At 36.4% G+C, this 21,995-nt stretch overlaps 1 protein-coding gene across 3 annotated transcripts in view; it reads left to right on the top strand.

Annotated features, from left to right (window-relative positions):
- Nucleotides 1-21,995, top strand: part of LOC117421274 (transmembrane protein 131-like) — a 67,932-nt gene that overhangs the window by 27,788 nt on the left and 18,149 nt on the right. For 2 of the 3 annotated variants that reach the window (XM_059031616.1, XM_059031612.1), the window contains exons 4-9: nt 3,204-3,272; nt 7,022-7,145; nt 11,002-11,118; nt 12,862-12,966; nt 19,879-19,956; nt 21,834-21,984. In XM_059031616.1, the coding sequence (XP_058887599.1) occupies nt 3,204-3,272; nt 7,022-7,145; nt 11,002-11,118; nt 12,862-12,966; nt 19,879-19,956; nt 21,834-21,984 (644 nt within the window). The remainder of the gene's footprint in view (nt 1-3,203; nt 3,273-7,021; nt 7,146-11,001; nt 11,119-12,861; nt 12,967-19,878; nt 19,957-21,833; nt 21,985-21,995) is intronic. The other variant, XM_059031621.1, reaches the window with a different exon arrangement.

Below are 21,995 nucleotides of genomic sequence, written 5' to 3'. Positions count from 1 at the left end.
ATAGGTTGAAATTACATAACCAAGCACTTTAGGCTTACGTCTTTTTTAAAAAGATGTACAGCTTTTCACACACGTGTTAATGTGCAGTGCAAGGTCTTTTGCAGGTGTCACTGGCGGCAACACGTGCATTGAACTTTAAAGCAAATGTCCCACGCTGTTTTGATTGTCAAACCTTTCCCTTGTCATAAATGCCGAAAATATATTTCACTGTCACATACTCGTATCTCAAATTATGTAATCTTTGTTTGATGCACAGTTTTTTTTTTTTTTTTAAATACTATTTTAATCTTAATTACGGGTCATACTGTGGTATGTTACCCCTCTTCATACAGTGGGGAAAAGCAGGTTGTAAATTCTCAAAAAACAATCGTCTCAAAATAAATTATGCCACTGATATGTAGAGTACATTTGTGGATACTCCTTTTTTTTTCAAGGTAGTTTGACACCACAGAAATCTTTTTCTAATAAGTATGTTATCTGCTACTCGCCTTTTAAATAGTTATTTTACAAAATGTAAAATCAGTAGATATGTTTTATGTAAGTAAATATACAGTTGGAAAAAAATGACGGTACAGCGGGAATGGCTGCCACTGTGTGCAACTGCAAACAAAAAAACTAAACAATTATGGCCAGGGTTACTGGTGCAGCGCGCCAATTGAGCAAACGTCTGATATTTATTGTATGATGCACTGTCATTGTTGCTTTTACTGATGTTTAGCATTATAATTCTAAACTTAATGCGTCATGAAATGTGATTTATGTATTTTACTGTAGTTTAGTAATATAATATTCAAATTATGTATTTATTGTATGATGCACTGTTATTCTTTTACATGCTGTGAAGTGCTTTGAGATGATGTTCTACTATGAAAGGCGCTATATAAAATTAAGATTGATTGATCTTACTTGAATAAGGATTAAAGAGTCATTGTCCAAAATATATAGAGGGGCATATGCAAAAGTTGATGGGTCCCTGTGAGGTGCACTATCACTATTGCTTTTTATGTCTGTAAATTTACAAAAAAAAAGAATGTGCAGTGTACTTAGGGACAGGGAATGGGGAATGTAAGGGAATTGCTTAGGACAGATTGCGAGTTCTCAGGGACAAGCGGAAATTATGGGAGGTGAGGGGAGACCAGCATTAAGTGCCCAGTGAAGTATAAAGGGGAACAGGAGTGGGATGGGGTTGAAGAGAGAGAGAGTGTATGTTTGGTCTGGCAGTTATGATGGGGATGGGGGGGAGGGGATGTGGTGGGCAATATTAACTGTGGCCATTTTTTGTTAGGTATGGCACCCAGCAAATATCTGCAATAGTGGGATAGCTGTTCATGCTGAAAGCTGCTGTTGTATAGAGACCTCTTCTGGGGAGATAGTAAGACAACCTGTTTCAGTGTGCTTCTGTGAACCACGGGTTGAAAAAATGTCAGCGGATATTCAGCAGCAGAAGTCCCATTAGTCATAGGAATGTAAATATTGTTCCCCCATACCTGCTCTCCAGACAAGAGAGGGGGGTTCAGGGTTTGGGGAGGTTGCGAGGGGATGAGGGCTGATGGAAGGGTTCTGTCCTAGTTCATGTAATGTTCTTGATTATTTTGTATTGTGGATTGCTGTTTTTTTGGTATGTTTGCTTAATAAAAACTTAATTACAAAAAAAGGAAAGTAAATATTATTTTAAAAAGTTACAGTTTAGCCGCCGGATAACCTTTTACACCCCTAATTAATCATTGGCACCCTTGGCACTTAGTGATGTATATTTTTTTTAAAAAATCCAACTTTGTGCACTCCAGCTAAAAAAGGTTCACCATCCCTGCCCTACAGGGTAAAGGGTTGGGCTGAAGTTTGAATAAAACTCCCTCGTCTGGCAACTTGCCAAAAGTGAGTTAGGTGCTCCTGTTTTTTTTTTTCTCGAAAGCTCTATTCATTACGAGTCGAACGAGGTGCTACACATGGTAATGACTAAGTTTTTTCTGGTCAGGGTCACTTTTTCACTTTAGGATGACCTTTGCCAGGTCACAGCTCGAGGGGGAAATTAAAAAAGCATTTCTGAACTCAGCGGGCCCGAAAATCCCCAGCTGAATTTGTCTAGCAAAATCTGAGATGGTCGAGCAATGGCTCTGGTTGAGTTGGTATGGAATGACCCATATTCACATTTTTTTTATGCCTGCTATTTTTTGCTGCTTTTCTAAATACTGTACACTCTGTTAACCACAATATGACTACATTTGTGTAAGGGTTTATCTTAGTAAGCGAATTTTTATACAGTGAAAAGTAGAAGGTGTCATTGAGTTTTAATACTGTTGTGGATAGTGCCATTTCTCTCAATTTGTATTAGCATTTGTGCGTATGCAGTAATCATAAGTACTGTACAGTATATTTAAGGTTGTAGTACTGTACAATTTATGGACTAAAATTAGGGTTATATAAGAGAAAATGTTGCAGTTTAATTTTCATTGCAAAACAACCACTAGTAGCTTACTTACACCGGTTGCTTGTGGTCTTAACCTACCAATAATTGCATCACAATATGGCATGTCTATATATCCTACATACACAGGGCTTTTTGGAAGCTAAGCCTTTTTATATATAGTTTGGATTATTCTGATTCACAAAAGATCAAATACATTTAAAATAATGTATCTGAAATATAACAATGAAGAGTTAGTGTTTAGAGTTAACTGGATGGCCAGTGCCCTCAGTGAAAGCATGGCTATCCAATTTGATATTTGGATAATGTGATTTGGTATGATTGATCTTCTAACATTGAACTGAATAACTTCTGCAGACCACCCCACTCCATATGGAGGTCTAACCTTTTAGTTGTGCAACAAGGTTATCCTCAAATATGTCTGTTATTACGAATCTCTATATATAACAACGTTTACAGTATATACTTTTACCCATCCAATAACTTAAATTCGTCAGGTTTTTCAAGTAGGACTTAAAAAAAATAAAAAATTAAAAGTAAATGGCATTATTTAAATGTTTATGCTGGAGTCTTTAAATCTCCAGTAGTTAAAATTGCACTCCTTTTTTTTTTTGGAGCTGGATAATAGTCCAGTATGTGCCTTTGCACGGTTCGTACTTTTCAATTCCAATTTTTATTGCATTTTTTTTTATCAAAGCAGGATTGTTTTTGACAGGTGTTAATTTGTGCAAACTTATAGGTAGTTCTAACAAACCATTATTTATTTTTGTTCCCCCAGCTCATCATTTACTGTGCCAAGTGGGAGAGCGTTGTACTTCCAGCCATCAGTGCTAGACTTTGGAACACAGTAAGTTTCATCTACATGAGAATTCTAACAATAGCACCAGTGACTCAGGTATCCTATGTGGATGTGAACCTGGTCATAGATGCTACAACCAAATTCACACATCCTTCCTGTGGTGTATACGTTTTCTGTTGAGTGTGCCACTTAAATAACCAAATAACAAGTTGCGTGATTCTAAAACGTGTTATTTTGATCTCTGGTAAAACTCCGAAATACAATCTGATTCTGCAGAGGTGTTATTTTATAGGTATCTTAAAGTGCAAAACATTTTTTTTATTTGTAAGAATCCATTCCACTTCTAGCAAAGTCATAATCTGGGTAAAATCATTTACACTGCCTCCACCTTTCATTAATTAGAAATAAGAAAATTAATTAACCAATAGTACACTGTTTCAATACGACTCTGAACAGCTGAAGTGTGGACTGGTAACCCGACACGGTATCGATACAGTTAAGTGTAGACAGGTAACCCGACACGGTATTGATACAGTTAAGTCAATATTCTGAAGCACACATACGTCTTGCTTTACAGTTTAAATACTTTAAACAGCTTTACGTTTTACTGTGAGCAGTACCTTTATCATGGCTACACCAAAAAATGCTAAAATAAGTGACAACATAATCTCCACAAAATGAGTGATGATGACTATGAGGTAAAGCGTACTGCAGAGCAGTGCCACTCTAAAATAAAATCCCTTGCGAGGGAATATCAAAAAGCAATAAAAAAAAACCCAAAGCGTGATGCAAGCCCGTTGTCTTCGCAACCTCATGCTTTTAAAGATGGCTTATTGTTTTCGCCTTTTTGTTCATCTCATCCTTTCACGTTCTTCACGTGCTGATTGAACACCAAAACAGAATACTGTACGTGGACAGGATGGCAAAACATGCTGTATTACAAAACAACTGATCCATTTTAGCAGATGTGACAGCGGTCGTCATGGAAACAAGTTCAGAACCCGAACACTGTCGATTTAAACATACATGAATGTGGACAGGTACATCGCAACTGTATCGGTACTGTACCGGTATTGAAAAGTTAGTTAGGACAGAAAGTGGTTTTGTACCGGTATATTCTATAGCGAAACAAACTGTACTAGTATTGTACTGATACAAGTGTGAACAGGGCTTAATTAGCTCCAATAAATATATAACATTTACATAAATTAAAAATATATATATATATATATATATATATATATATATATATATATATATATATATATATATATATTTGTGTGTGTGTGTGTATATATATATATATATATATATATATATAATATATATATATATATATATATAGCTGTATTCACACTGGGTCTGTTTCAAACAGACTTGGTCTGGTTCGTTTCGTTTGAAACAATGTATCAATGTGCTTGCTGTTCACACTTAACTGCGAGCAAGGGGACCGAGTTAGTTATACATTGACTACTGGTAAGTCTACACATATACAGGTTATTTTATAGATTGACCGATGAGATGGTAAATCTATAGATTAACCGATTTGTAGACATGAACCATAACACACACGTGTGTGTGTGTACTGTGTACACAATTGCTGTTGAGAAACTCGATATTGCTATAAATAATGTTAAATAAAGAGTTATATTATGTACTCCATAGTGAACTGTTCATCTGTTCTGTATCAGTGATACTTTATTAATACATTTGATTAACTCAGCAGCTTTACATTAAATGGCAAAAGATAAAAAAAGGTGAAGGGAACTGCCGCTGTTAAATCTGTTTTGACCAAGTTAGTTAGCTGCAGTTCTTTACTTGGCCACAACCCTGTAATACAAGCTTACTGTATAGAGTTTGAAAGCAGCATCTATTACGTGTACACAAAACAAAGTGTATTTTAATTATAGAAACATGATCAAGAGTGTGCAGTACTAAGAATGTACATACCTGAGCTTCGCTATAGTAGGATGGGTGATACTCTCATGTGTGAGCGACGAGGGTGGATATATTCTCACTCTAGCTGTTACCCGAATCCTGCATGCTCTGCACACTGGTTTTTCCATCTTCAACTACAAAGCCCTCTTTGTTTTTTTCATAATCAGAATATCCCCAGATGGATGATTATATCTGTTTTGCTGGGGGAAAGAGGTCGCTTTCGTTGCTTGCCAGTCTGTTTGTTTACTATCTGACATTTTTGTTGTGCTTGTTTAGTTTTAACGCACCAGTTTCCTTTGCTGTACACCACGCAGTTTAAACGGCAGTGCCGCTGGCTTTTTTTTTTTTTTTTTTGAGGGGAGTTCAAAACTGACAAGCAGCAATTAGGAGCTGGTAGAGACAGAAAAACATGAACTACTTTTGTATACTGTGGTAAACCGTGAAGTCTGTAACCTCCCTAGTGGGGTGCTACTAAACCGACCTATATTAAAGTGTGAAGGACAGGGTTCTCTTGATTTTTAAAGTCTGTCCTAGTTTAAGCAGCGCACCAAATTGGTATATTTTCAACTACTGAAAGTGAGGTGGTTTAAAAATGACCACACGGCATGCAGCTGACCTTTTAAATATTATGAAAGAGTACATGATATATGAAGTATCCCTTTAATGTCAACAATGTGACCAGTCTCCACTTTGAAGTCGGTTCCCTGCAGTGTTTCTTCCCAAGATAGAACTGCTGAATCAGCACAGTTTTTTTTTCACCACCAAAGGTTAATTTATTCAGCATCAAAGGTCCACCCATCCTAGGAGGAGACAGGCCCCATACCTGGTAGAGGAAACTTTAAACTGACTAGGGCCACAGTTACAACTGAAAACCCAGAGCTTGAACTATCCTCAATCTGCAGTATATCTAAACAAGTGTACAGATGCTTTATTATTCTGAACCTAGATGCCAGTGTTCACAAAGTGGAGTATTAAAAATATTAGATTAGGAAGTATCACGAGTGGGTGGATCATGCTGTCCTGTGATACTTGGGGTGTGCAATTTTTGAAAAAAAAAAACTTGTTGTCCAAGGTACAAAATGCTAGAAAAATCTACATCCCCCCCCTTAAAAATCTACTTGCCCCCTCCCTGTCGCGAAAAACACACTCAAAAAAGTAGAATGTCATTTTTGGTTTTATTTAACAGTGAACACAATCAAATAATTAGTAATTAACAGGGGCGGATCTAGCCTTGTAGCGTGACAGGGTCACTAAATTCTTCAAGATACACAAAAGGTTCCCTGTGACCCTCAACTCAACAAATTTATAACATACTTTTAAGGAAATGTACCTTTCAGTGCAGTTCGGAAATTTAAGTAACACACTAAGAGTACAACTATAATAAGCAATACTTGGGAGTTATTCAAATATAAAAATAGCTTCTGCCTGTTTTTTCCACTCCTCTTTCTCTATAAGCTGAATCCGACTCCTGATGTACAGGTGTTTTAGTTTGTTGCATCACAGATACAAAGTCACTGCCAACTATTATGAGTTATGATTTTTCTTGACGTTTCATTTTTGTTGTCCATCCCACAAATCTTGGCGATATCGGGCGATACAAATTCCACGCCCTTGTAAGATATATAAAGAATAGTTTAAGACCAATTAACTATGTTTTAAATCTAGGTACAGTATAAAGATAACACATAGTCCTCAGATTAACATTGGAATGAATCTTGCAAGCTGCGTGCTTTATTTAAATAAATGACAAATTACACACTTTGCTTTTTTTTTATCCCCAAATCCTATTGTGCATGTGAAATTATTAAAAGTGTAACGTGTGTCATAAATTCCTCATTGTTTTAACTTGATTTCTGTAGGATTGTGGGGCTGCCAAGGGCTGAAACAATATATGTGCACAACCCTAGCCAGGATCTACCAGTGACATTAATATCAATGTTTACATCTGGTAGACATTTTCATATGCCTTCATTCCAGAGACGGGTGAGTATATTGTCTCTTTTACACATGCATCTGCAAAGTCTTTTACATCGGGAATACACAGGGGAAAGAGACAGGAAGGTGCGAGTTAAAAATAAAGCAAGGTTTCAGATTTGATTTAACTTCTATAAAAGAGAGTTTTGATTTGATGTTCGGTATTTAGAATACGATTGCATTCCAGAGTTTGACTTGTATAGATTTAATATACTAATGTAAGTATTACACCCTTTCAGACGGGTAACAACCTTAAAAAAGAAAATGCATTGATATATATATTTATGTAGATTTTATCTTGATGAATTATTATATACCTCAAGGTAACCTTGATTGTAACTTTAAACAACAATGTACCGTCAGTGGTATTCCAGATGGTTAAATTGAATTATGTATTGCTCCAAAATGAAAACAGACCAACTTTAAAAATAGTTGTGGCAGGAAATATATATATATATATATATATATATATATATATATATATATATATATACACATACAGTACTGTGCAAAAGTTTTAGGCAAGTGTGAAAAAATGCTGTAAAGTAAGAATGCTTTCAAAAATAGACATGTTAATAGATTATATTTATCAATTAACTAAATGCAAATTTAGTGAACAGAAGAAAAATCTAAATCAAATCCATATTTGGTGTGACCACCCTTTGCCTTCTAAACAGCATCAATTCTTCTAGGTACACTTGCACAAAGTCAGGGATTTTGTAGGCATATAGTCAGGTGTATGATTAAACAATTATACCAAACAGGTGCTAATGATCATCAATTCAATATGTAGGTTGAAACACAATCATTAACTGAAACAGAAACGGCTGTGTAGGAGGAATAAAACTGGGTGAGGAACAGCCAAACTCAGCTAACAAGGTGAGGTTGCTGAAGACAGTTTACTGTCAAAAGTCATACACCATGGCAAGACTGAGCACAGCAACAAGACACAAGGTAGTTATACTGCATCAGCAAGGTCTCTCCCAGGCAGAAATTTCAAGGCAGACAGGGGTTTCCAGATGTGCTGTCCAAGCTCTTTTGAAGAAGCACAAAGAAACGGGCAACGTTGAGGACCGTAGACGCAGTGGTCGGCCAAGGAAACTTACTGCAGCAGATGAAAGACACATCATGCTTACTTCCCTTCGCAATCGGAAGATGTCCAGCAGTGCCATCAGCTCAGAATTGGCAGAAAACAGTGGGACCCTGGTACACCCATCTACTGTCCGGAGAAGTCTGGTCAAAAGTGGCCTTCATGGAAGACTTGCGGCCAAAAAGCCATACCTCCGACGTGGAAACAAGGCCAAGCGACTCAACTATGCACGAAAACACAGGAACTGGGGTGCAGAAAAATGGCAGCAGGTGCTCTCGACTGATGAGTCAAAATTTGAAATATTTGGCTGTAGCAGAAGACAGTTTGTTCGCCAAAGGGCTGGAGAGCGGTACACGAATGAGTGTCTGCAGGCAACAGTGAAGCATGGTGGAGGTTCCTTGCAAGTTTGGGGCTGCATTTCTGCAAATGGAGTTGGGGATTTGGTCAGAATTGATGGTCTCCTCAATGCTGAGAAGTACAGGCAGATACTTATCCATCATGCAATACCATCAGGGAGGCATCTGATTGGCCCCAAATTTATTCTGCAGCATGACAACGACCCCAAACATACAGCGAAAGTCATTAAGAACTATCTTCAGTGTAAAGAAGAACAAGGAGTCCTGGAAGTGATGGTATGGCCCCCACAGAGCCCTGATCTCAACATCATCGAGTCTGTCTGGGATTACATGAAGAGAGAGAAGCAACTGAGGCTGCCTAAATCCACAGAAGAACTGTGGTTAGTTCTCCAAGATGTTTGGGCCAACCTACCTGCCGAGTTCCTTCAAAAACTGTGTGCAAGTGTACCTAGAAGAATTGATGCTGTTTTGAAGGCAAAGGGTGGTCACACCAAATATTGATTTGATGTAGATTTTTCTTCTGTTGCATTTTGTTAATTGATAAATATAAACTATTAACATGTCTATTTTTGAAAGCATTCTTACTTTACAGCATTTTTTCACACCTGCCTAAAACTTTTGCACAGTACTGTATATATAATTTATTTTTTTATTTTTTTACTGTAAGTTGAATGCATAATCCATAATACTGCATCAAGGCATAGCAATGTTTATATACTTGAAATTCAGTGGACGTTGCAAAACAGAATAGCCGCACATACTGTATAGGCTATAAAAAGGTTTCTGTAGGTTACAGAAAACCACATATATTTTTTTCAAGCTGGGTTTTAACCTTTGAATACAGACAGCACAACCCTTGTGCTGATTGTATTTCTGAGGCATGCCAAGTGTGTAGTAAGAGCAGATGTAACTGTGGGGCTTTGATAAAGTACTTGGGCACAGTTTTTTGTCTTTTATCCAAAATACCTCTGCAGCTGGAGTTGGTTTCATGCCATTAGTAGAAATATATTTATTTGAATTACCAAATAGAAAAACAACTTAATCTGTTAGGCTGAAACTAATGAAGGGGAATCCAAAATATTTACAAACATACAGCTATGGCCAAAAGTTTTGCATTACCTAGAATTTTAGGATTGAGACATTTAAAAAAAAAAAAAAAAACTGTATATAATTTAGGGTTAAATTAAATTTTATGTTAGATTTCAAAATGTCACATTTTTCAATGTTAGACAACTACAAAGCGGTATGTAATTCAATATGTTAATGTAATTATTCAGCAGGTTGTATTCGACTTTATTAAGAAAAATTAATTAATTCTATAGGGTGATGCAAAACTTTTGGCCACAGCTGTATATACATATTCAGAACTATGAACATAGTCTAATATCATGCCAGACAGTTACCCCTTTGTTATCTTTAATTAATAAGTGTGCATCTGAAAAAATATAAAACTAGCCAACTAAATTGCTTAAGCACCTAGTTTCAGATCATGGTTGCGAAGATATCTTTTAGTATTGCTACACAGAGGATGTGACATGTCATTACATTTGTCAGAGGATTTTACAAGTTCCTTTTAGTGTTGCCCCATATATTACAATTGAGTATTTATTTTATTTTTTTATTCTCACTTTTTTCATTGTCTCTTTCATCTCTCTAGTATAAATTCATAAAAAATGAAGAAAAAAAAACACCAGTAAATGAAAGACTGAGGATATCCTGTGTTTTATCAAATCATCTAGTGTTGCATTATGTATGTTAAACAAAAGCGTACTGCATTCAGCTGTGTACTGACTGATTCAAAAAGAAGCTCCAGTGTACTTTATCTTACCCCGTAATTACTGTGGCTGTTGGGAACCAGGCAATTTACTTGTTATAACAAGATGTCTGGTACGAATGGAAATCTTGTTGAAGCTTTGCCATTCTTTAACAAAACACATTCGGTAAAATAAATTATCCCGTTAAATTGTATAAAAAAAAAAAAAAAAACACAAATGAATGTGGTTTTATATTTAATCAGAATTGCTGTATAGTTTTAGTTCAAAATAGTTTGTCCCTGGTTCTAACTGCATTTTTATAATGTTATTGTTTTTTCTAAATGCCACTTGCATGCTCTTATGGCCCTATTTGCAGTAAATAAAACATTTTTTATTTTTCTTTGCACAGCTTTTTGATGCTTGGTGAGATGCAGTTTGGCACAAACCAGCTTAACTGTTCCAGACTGCTCTAGCTCATTGTGTAAACAGTACAAGTGCTAAACAGAAAAAAAATATCTTATTAATAATCCATTCTATAATTTCCACTGAAGGTTGGGTCACAGGGCATCAAATGATCATTACCTGGTTGCATCTGACTGGCAGAGCAGATTTTTGCTGTATGATTTTTTTTTTCTTAATTGTTGTTTTCTGCTTACCTTTTTCAGGTGATCATACCCAGAGGAAAAACCTTATTTAGGGTAATCTTCCTGCCAACAGAAGAAGGACATGTAGAAAATTCATTATTTATAAATACGTCCTCTCATGGTGTTCTGTCATATCAGGTCAGTAACACTGCCCATCCTGTATGGAGCTTAGATAGACTTAGATAGAAGTACATTCAATATGTGACTACATGTAAGACTATGGGAAAGCATCTGCAACATGCAAAACAAAAAAAAAACAAGCTTTCAACTTCTACGCTTCCTACAGCTGCAATTTATTTCATCCTGATTTCTATCAAACTTCCTATACCAGGATATTCAAAGTAGGCTTTCTGCCTCATATTGCAGGGGTGGATTATATCCAACATAGACTTTACCAAACAATGCTTTTAAAAGTTAGAGAAAGTTGTTTTATAAAGCAAGGGCTCTGTTCATTCTGCTGAGAACACCAGTTAAAGCCCTTTATATCCTGTGGATTTATAAATGTCATGCCAGCTGGAGTACAGTGCACTGTATTACTGTGTATCATTTCTATTGTTGACCTTCTTGATTAAGTTGAAGTTACACAATGGAAATAAATGATGTTGCCTATTTATACAAAGTGTGGAGAATGAATCTCCTAGTACCAGTGTTTATACTGAAAAAGCTCTGCTTCATTAATTTCAATGTGATCTCATTATTTATATACAGCATTAAGATTACAAGATAGCACTAGTCAAACAAAAGCATTATATTACCTGTGACTTTGTCAGGTGGTGCTCTTAATCTCTCCGCGTTAAATCGCCTTTTTCAGATTCTACTCTTTAGTGTGTACCTCTGCATTAATAATTCACTTTCTTTCTCATATAATACATGCTGGTGAATTTAAAATCTGCAGTTGGTAAAACCAGGTATAACGTGATTATTGGGGCCAGTTTGTGACAAAGTGGTATCCATGTTACATCCGAATTCTCACTTATAAGGGTTTTCAGATGTACATAACCTGGAACCCACACTGTCACAAATCATTAAGCAATGTGCCCGTTGATGATGGCTCTACAGTGTGATAGTTGACCGCGACGGGAGTTATGCGTCCCGAGCCAAAGGCGAGGGCGCTAACTAAAGTCAAGGTCACCTATCACACAGTAGAGCCATCATCGAGAGAGCTCTATTGCTATTGGAAAACTATTTTTACCATTGTTTTCTTTAAGAAAACACCTTAAAACCTAGATTTACCTTGAACTTGTACAGATCCGTCGGGCACCTTTCCGCTGAGTTTCTAACAAAATAGTCCAGAACATTTTTTAAAATAAAGAACAAGGATGACATACATATAAAGAGAAAAACAATTCGTTTTTATTTAGTAAATCATTTTTTTTTTATGAGAGTTTTATTTTATTTATAATCAGGACATTGCCTAAGGAATGAACAGTCAATTACTGAACAGTCCATGTACGATGGAGTTTGAACTACCAATACAATTTCTCATTAAATACCATTCTAAAATTCTTCCTAACTGACTATGTTTCTACCTTCAGCCAAAGCCTTTGAATCTATATATGAATGGAGCAATATTACTGAACTGTCCGCGTCTCGCTTTGTTGTTGTTGAAAGATGCTGTGTCTGTGCTCCAGTCGAGCTGACAGTCTGTGATTGGCTCTAGGCAGTTGCAGGTACAGGATTGGTTGCTTTTGTCTATGCAATGTATTGATTGGCTGGTTTTGGTGGATAATAAAATTAATTTGGGCCCATTGTGTCTTTGTTTAATATGTACTGTCCAATAGATGTGAAATACGTGCACAATATCGAGATACCATTTTTATATCGTTACCCACCCCTAGTAATAATCATAATAATACTTTGTGATTTCTTTTTGGTTTTTAGATATTTGGAGTTGGGGTATCCAGTGGTGCCTCAAATGTGGCTCAGCAAAAGCCCAGTGTGTTAATATTCCCACATATACAAAGGATACAGTTAACACAAACTCAGGTAAGATATATTAAACTATACTTTTTAAAATGTGTTTAGGATTCCTGTCAACACTCACCCTAACTCAGCTATCTTAAGTGTTCCTACAGGTGTAGAAATTCTGGATATCTGATAGCCCGTGACAGCTGACAACTGCAGTCAGCAAGTGCTGATGCTGGTCTAACTGCAGGATCTTCTGTGGGGATTGTGTTTTTGGAAGTTTGCCCAATCACACCTAGATAGCTGCATAGGAAGTCAGCTGTTAGAAACAAGGCAAAAAACTGCAGTTACAATCCTATGTCCGGTCCTGCCATGGACTGTGTTTCCGATAAACTACATTTATGTGGTCTTTGCAAACCCATTGCATTGGAAATGTGTTTATTTTTTAGATAAGTTGGCATGGATATATATTTTTTATATGTACATTACATAAATGTATAACCCTTTACCACATTGAAGCATATTCAGTTGTAATGTATGTGAGAAGACTGACACAGATTGATTTTCTAACAGCATGTTTTGGCTTATCGTCACACAGGTAAGTAAATTAATAAATACAAACCTGCATTATTTTGGATACTCTGAAACCAAGGTTCACAAACATGTCTAGGATCTCCTTTTCCCATTTGGTCATTGTGAGAGGGTAGTGGGCGGGGCATAGGGAAGGACCAGAAATGACATCACACAGGAGCTGGAAGTGACGTTCAGTCCTGGAGCCCAGTACCAACAATGGTATCTAGGCAGGATTGTATTTTAACACACAACGCAGTATTGCAGAAAATAAACAAAAAACTACCTGGAATACCAGCAATGGTAAACTCAGGTTTTAAATAAAAAGAGTAAACAAAAACGTCACGATTACATAAAAAACAACAAAGAAGGCACAGGGTTTCTCTGTGCTGCTGCAGTGGGTTTCCTCTCACTTCCCCCCCCTCGGCTCCCTTCCGAGGGATAAAGGATAGTCCTGGGTTCCTTCACCGTGGTAATCCACCAGGTTTTCACAAGGCTTCAGGATTCTGTGGATTACAGCAGGTTATAAAAACAAAACAACAAAGCACAGCGTGTCTCTTCCGTATTTCAGTTCAGGACAGGTCTGGTCAGAGTTCAGCCTCCTGACCCAATCACTGTCAGCCCTACACAGCGTTGCCGGTGGTCGGGAGGGCGAATTACAACAGGGACTTTACTCCTGTCATAGGCACACATTTCAAATTGTTTATCAGCCAATTATGGCTGCAGTGCTGCTGTTTAAAATTTGTTTTCTCATAGTTCATTCATGATTTTGTATCAGTGCCTACTGTACCTCTAATTCTGATTGTGAAGGAGACTTGTCTGTTTTGACCCATTCAATTAATAGTGAAACTTGCTAAGGACAGGTCATGGTGATTTTACTTTTTCATGATACTGATAGCTCTGATTTTGTATTTATGCAGTGCCTTGCATAAGTATTCACCCCCCTTGGACTTTTCCACATTTTGTAGTGTTACAACCTGGAATTAAAATGGATTTAATTTGGGATATTTACCATTTGATTTACACAACATACTTAACACTTTGAAGGTGCAAAATATTTTTTATTGTGACACAAAAGTTAATTAAACAAAAAAAAAAGACATTTGTTGGTTGCATAAGTATTCACCCCCCTGAGTCAATACTTGGTAGAAGCACCTTTGGCAGCAATTACAGCTGTGAGTCTTTTTGGGTAAGTCTCTACCAGCTTTGCACATCTGGATCCTGCAATTTTTGCCCATTCTTCTTGGCAAAATTGCTCAAGCTCTGTCAAGTTGGATGGGGACCACTGGTGAACAGCAATTTTCAAGTCTTGCCACAGATTCTCAATCGGATTGAGGTCTGGGCTTTGACTGGGCCATTCTAAGACATTCAGGTTCTTGTTTTTAAAGCACTCCAGTGTAGCTTTGGCTGTGTGTTTAGGGTCATTGTCCTGCTGGAAGGTGAACCTCCGCCCCAGCCCCAGGTCTCTTGCAGACTGAAACAGGTTTTCCTCTGGAATTTCCCTGTATTTGGCTCCATCCATCTTGTCCTCAGTCCTGACCAGTTTCCCAGTCCCTGCCATTGAAAAGCATCCCCATAACATGATGCTGCCACAACCGTGCTTCACCGTGGGGATGGTGTTCTCAGGGTGATGAGCAGTGTTGGCTTTGTGCCACACATAGCGTTTTGAGCTAAGGCCAAAAAGTTCAATTTTGGTCTCATCAGACCAGAGAACCTTTTTCCACATGTTTGCTGTGTCTCCCACATGCCTTTTGGCAAAATCCAAATGGGATTTGATATGGGTTTTTTTCAGCAATGGCTTTCTTCTCGCCACTCTTCCATAAAGCCCAGCTTTGTGGAGCGTCCGGGTTATAGTTGTCCCATGGACGGTTTCTCCCATCTCAGCTGTGGATCTCTCCAGCTCCCTCAGAGTTACCATTGGCCTCTTGGTTGCTTCTCTGACTAATGCCCTTCTTACCTGGTCACTGAGTTTTGGTGGACGGCCTTCTCTAGGCAGAGTCGCGGTTGTGCCATATTCTTTCCATTTTTTAATAATGGATTTAACGGTACTCCGGGGGATGTTCAAAGTTTGGGATATTTTTTTATAACCCAACCCTGATTGGTGCTTCTCCAGAACTTTATCCCAGACTTGTTTTGATAGCTCCTTGGTCTTCATGATGCTGTTTGTTTAGATATGCTCTCTAACAAACTCTGGGGCCTTCCAGAAACAAGTGTATTTAATCTGAGATCATGTGCCACTTTAATTGCACACAGGTGGACTCCATTCAACTAATTATGTGACTTCTGAAGGCAATTGGTTGCACCAGAGCTTATTTAGGGGTGTCACAGCAAAGGGGGTGAATACTTATGCAATTAAGACTTTTCAGTTTTTTATTTGTAAATAATTTTGAAAAATATGTAGATTTTATTCCCCACTTCGACATTATGGACTATTTTGTGTAGATCAGTGACAAAAAATCCTAATTAAACCCATTTTAATTTCAGGTTGTAACACTACAAAATGTGGAAAAGTCCAAGGGGGGTGAATACTTATACTGTAGGTGTGGGAGTGGGTGTATATCGTTGACACACTTTTTGTTTTTATTTTTATGCAAGGCATGATATAATTGTGATGAAATTGTTAATTTGCGTCTACTGCTTCCCTGTGACACCCAAAAATTATAGTATTATATTAGTATTATATAGTGTTAAATTATAACAAATCTAGTTGGTGACGTTTTTGGACGCCATTTCACAGTGACTGTTTGTTGACACAATAATAGTTTCACATTTACTGTTTCAGGGGAGGGTTGATCAAAAATGTATCTAAGGACAATGACTTAAAATAATCTGTCATGATTTCCCTCAATCGCAGTCTGTTGACCTATTTAATGTATGAACAGGGTTAGGGTTAGGGTTGAATGATTACCATTTTAGCTTTTTGTTTTAGTTTGTTAAAAGGTTTTAGTTCAGAAGGAAAGAGGGTTTTGACAGGGTAGCTGTTTTAAGGGTACACACTCGTTCATGAATACACAGATGCAGCTACTGTATCTGTCATGCTAAAGCACGTTGTGACTTTTCCAGTTTCTTCACGGTTGACAGTTTTCATTACCACCGTCTATAGTGCATTGCTCACATACTTTTAAGGAACAAACCCATCATTTACCTGCCTATGTTGTGTGTCTGGTTTCTTCTCCATTAGCAGGGTACTGATGTTTGCATACTATGGGGGAGAAAAATGATGTACTAAATATAATTACTTGAACATTGACTAAATTACATAAATTATTTTAAATGTAGTGGAATAATAAATAAATACAAAACATTAATTGCTTAATCATCTACTTATTGCTTGCAGTATTTTTTTTTTAAAAGCTAGCTTTGATTACTGTTGGTACTATTTTTAAGTAATTTCTTTAATGATTCCAAATTTGTCCAGTACATTATTTCTTACATTTTAAATACTTACGTTGATTTTAATTAGCTTTAAGTGCAGGCTCTGTAATGCCTAATAAAACTCCATAGCCACTTTTACAGAAAAAAACACAGGAACTTTTTTTTTTTTTTAACCTGGAAGCAATTTTATTTTAGTTTTCATGGGCGGAGATACAGCATTCAACGCATGCTTGGTATCCAATTTTGACTGCTTAATTTAGTAATGTTTATTTTGTGTGGTAAAAGGGAACAAGAACAGCATGGTAGACCAATTCAAGTGTATTTATTTGTTAAAGAGCGTTTACACAGGGTCATGTTTAAGAGTGGTGAAAAACATGTTTAGAGCCTGGAATAGTTTCAAGACCATTTACAGCATTACAGGGGCATGGCAGATTTAAAATATCTAATCTAACAGGCTATATACTGCATTAAAGTCCTAGTTTTGATAGAAGTCATTTACAATGCAATTTCAAAAGTTATAGAGTAAGTCTATAGAACATGTTTTAGATTACTTCAGATTAGATATAATCATTGAATTAGTAGTTGTTTAATCAGTTTGTTTTATATAGACAGCGTTGCTTTTAAAAGACCAAGCTCCTTGTATATGACAATGCAATTAAAAAGTGCAAACACATTTTTATTTTTATTTTACATAGAAATGTTTTTTCATTTGTTCTGCAAGCACAAGCCTTTATAAAGAAGCCTGACAGAGTTTACCGTTAATGAACCTGTATTCAGTGGTCTTCCTTTTTAGCACATTTAAGCATTTAGTGTTAGGAAGTACATATTCATCCAGTGGTAATTGACATACCCTTCATTCTTCCATAAAAATGCTTGGTAAAAAAAAGTGGTTCATCTAGAATAGGAGTGGCCAATGCTGGTCCCTCCAGCAAGGCTGTATTACAGAACAATTTCCAAACTTGCTTTCCTAGCTTATCTTTCATGGCTAGGATAGGATTTTTCCTAAATTGGTTTTACAAAAGCATTTCCTAAGTCAGCAGTGTCTACAATTTCCTAAGTGTCTCATCCTATCCTAACATTAGTGAGGAAATCCTATCTATGCCAATCTTACCCATAAACGACTGGTCGAGTCTGAATAGAGCCGGTTACAGCTTGAGCTTCAGGTAACAGTCACCAGAATATACATGTTTTTAAGTTGTGGCGTCTAAACTCGATTCAGTTGTGGCAAAGAAACGCAGGGCTCTAGATTTTACTCGGGAAGAGAATAAGGTTTTGATCACAGAAAAAAATCTACAATAAAATCTTTTTAACAATAAATAAATACCGGTATGTAAAAATAAAGCAATACTTATTCACTTTCAGTCATAAACACCATTTTATTTTAATTTGTTGTGTGTTGGCATTCCTATCTCACAGGCTAAAGTAAAACTAAAAATAAGAACAGTACTGTGCTGTTCATGCCTCCGTGTGAAGGTATGTAATATAATTGTGTACGTTCAAGTCCAAACTTGTATTTTTCTAGTTACATTACATCTGAGTCGCTGGTTATAGTTCAATGGAAGCGTCTCGCTGTGTAATACAATAACACAGCAGAATCAACACAAAATACTTCATATCTTATTCCTCAGTAAAGGTTCAAATATCATTTATTATAATTATCATAATCACTGACAGTAACTTGTGACCACATCTAACTCTAACTCCATAACACTTCTCTCAAGGGAGGTGGGGCTAAATCTAGACATATACACGTAGCTTACTGTTAAAGATACACATCCTAAAATATACTAATGGATCATTGTGGTTCACTATAGAATATGCTGATATAATAAGACCTAAATGCTCAAATATTAGTTCAATACAAAACTTAAAATCTAAAGCACAACAACACTAATACATGAGCATCATTATCTCTTGTTGTTTTTTGCATGGTTTGTTCAGATCTTGCAAACTAACAATTTTCTTTTTTCTAACCGACAGATAGGAAAGGTTCCACCAAGTCCTAAATGTTAGGAAAGAAACTTAGGAAATTAACAAGTTAGGAACGCTCTGTAATATGCTATTTCCTATTTTAAATTAAGATAGGATAATAAGTGAAGAGCATTTTCTGTAATATCAGCTGTCCTACATTTCAGTTAGAACATTCTATCTCTGAAGATAAGATAAGAAGGTCACTTAGGATGCGTTTGTAACATGGCCCCAGGTCTGTGTTCCAACCCTGTTCTAAATTGTTTAACTGAACCAATTAAACCTCCATCCAGACCCTGAAGTAGTTCTTTATCTAATTTTACCTGTTAAACCTGGAGTGGAATAGCCCTCTAGGACTGTGATTGGGCACCCCCGTTCTAGAACAATTACGCTTTCACGGTGAGATTCTTTAATATAATAACAAAACCTTTGTATTATTGTTGGAATGAAAAAATAAAAGCTTCACAGTTTGTTTGAATATTTCCACCCTTCAGTACTGCTGGTGAACTGTATTAGACCAGCAACTCTCAGAGGAACCCTTTAGGCAATTCCTAAAAATGCAGTTTCTTTTTATTAAAGGATTTTTAATTTCACAATATCTCCATTCCACCCACAGTTTCATTGAATTGCAGGTATCACTACAGCATGTCATATGTAGGCACTGCCTATACAGTAATGCCACTTGGTACAGTATTGTACTGTGTGGGTCGGTATCAATCAGGTGGCTTCTTGACCCAGTCCTAAGTGGAGAGACTAAACTAAAACACTACCCAGGCACCAGAAATCTGTGAATCAAAATTATAGTGTGCTTACTTGCCAAGGGTAAGAAACTCCCCTGTTCTGCTCTTCTTAGGGGTTAAGTTCTTTCAGTATGGACCCACATCTAGGTTTGAGCACAGATGTAACTCTTCATGCCATCTCAAACCTAAAATAAAGATTATATTTGTTTATGCAATTCAATATGTAAATGTCTGTAAGGTCTGCGTGGAATGACACTGAATATTTGAATTATTGCTGGAATATCCTCATATCCTCATGTGATAGAGCAGTATCTAATTCACAATTTTTTTGTGCTTACAGGAAGATGCATCCAATATCCGCATTCTGGGACTGCAGCTCGAATGCAGTTTACCGAATAAAGGCTACAGATATTCTCAGGTAAAATGAATCTGTCTGATCAGATAGTACTTGTGGTATATTATATTATAAATGTAACAGAAACAGTTACAAAAAGAGTTCTAATTTGTCTGACTTTCTTACTGCGGCATAGAATTCTTGGAAGAGTCGGTTGAGTTTGTGAACGTCGTAGTTATTTGCATCGTCTCGTTGAATTTGTTTGGATTTTTGGTCAGAAAACACTGAAAGCTGAGTTTTTATGACGATTTTAGTGCTTGCAGCATCTTTGTTTGTTTTGTAGTATATTTTGTAATTCTTTTTTTTTTACCTGATAAAATCTCTGTCCAGGTCGAGATGCAGGTTTGTCTGCCATTGTGCTTTGTTGTATCCTAACCCTTTGTTGTGAAAGACACTCAGCGTGATGATGTAATTTGAGGGAGTTTGTAATAAAAACTATTGACTGAAATCAGCGTCACAGAGGCAATAGTTTTTGGTCATGTGATGAGGTTTTAACCAATCACATGCCAGAATTATATATATATATATATATATCTTAGACACCTTGGTTAAAGTTGATCAAGGATTTATTAAAACATCTTTACTCGAAACCTACTGATATGCATCAGTACCTACATATGTCATCTGCACATCCTATCTATACTAAAATACCAATTCCTAAAGGACTGGGTATAAGGATAAAAATAATCTGTTCTGATGAAAATGACTACAAAAAACAGAGAAAGGAATTAAAAATAAATCTTAAGAAAAGAGGCTATAAGGAACAGATTATTTAGAGAATTGAGAAAAGTTGACAAACTCAATAGGAATGAACTACTTGATTATAAGAAAAGGGAAGAGAGGGTTAACAGAGTACCATTAATAATTTCATATTCAAAATGACTATCCAACATTTAAAAGAAGCATTTACACATACACTTCATAATTCAGAAAAAATGAGAAATATTCTGAAAGCACAGATCGTAGTTTTTAGAAGGGATGCTAAGTCCTCAGTAAACATAAAGGGATCATAGATACACATTAAGTAACATTGAAACCTGTAAAAGCACATGTGAAGTGTGCAAATATATTGGTAAAGATAAAAGTGAAATCGCAAATAAAGAAAATAAATATTCAGTCTTAAAGCAATCTGCCATGCAAGGATAGCAGCCTTGTCTATGGTATATTTTGCATTAAATGTAATAAAAGAAAATATGTAGGAGAGACAGATACATAATTATATAAAATATAAGAAATAAAAAAAGTAAATGAACCAATAGTTCAGCACTTTACAAGGAACAGACACACCATGGATGACCTAAAGTTTGTGGTTTTAGAAAAAATAAAATTAGATAAAGTACAGTATAGAAGAATAAAAGAAAGTAAATGGATAAATAGACTTGATAACATGATACCTGAAGGTTTAAATAGAAAGGAACAGTAGATTGTTACATCATTATAGCTATATAGTGAATGACATCACAAAGACATTAGATTTAAAGAGAAGTAAATGTGTGGCACATTTACCATGGCATCAAAAGCCTATAAATACCTCCAATGTTTGTTTTCAAACACACTTTCCCTTGACAAAGGTATGTTAAACATACCGAAACGTTGGGAAGTTGGCTCTTTGAACATAAGATTAACAATGTCTGTCTCCTCCATGAGTCGAGAGATTTTGGTCTTAGGAGTCTCATGCTCAAACATGGCTGACTGCACCAAGATGCGGATATCTAAATGACAAAATCAAGCTATGGAAGTATGTTTACCGCAAAACAGGCAGTGCATAGACACACTGTAATTTTAAGTAACTTTTCAGCAGGACATTACTGTATATTGAAGTAGGCCTTAACGCCTGGCCTTTTATTTTTATTTTTTGCTTGACTGGAATGTTTTCTTGTTGTTTCCCGTTTATTTCCCAGGGGTTCTCCTTTGTGACGGACAAAAAGCTTGTGGCACAAATCAGTCTCTCTGAAAAAAGAGAAAAACATGAAGAGTTTGAAAAGTTGAAGCAGTATATACTAGAAAATATTTCTGTGCTGTTTGTAATACCAACAGGTGAGAATGGATTGTGTAAGTATACT

The sequence above is a fragment of the Acipenser ruthenus genome, chromosome 1, assembly GCF_902713425.1.
Source record: "Acipenser ruthenus chromosome 1, fAciRut3.2 maternal haplotype, whole genome shotgun sequence".
NCBI classification, from domain to species: Eukaryota; Metazoa; Chordata; class Actinopteri; order Acipenseriformes; family Acipenseridae; genus Acipenser; species Acipenser ruthenus.
This window is presented reverse-complemented; position numbering and strand designations above follow the sequence as displayed.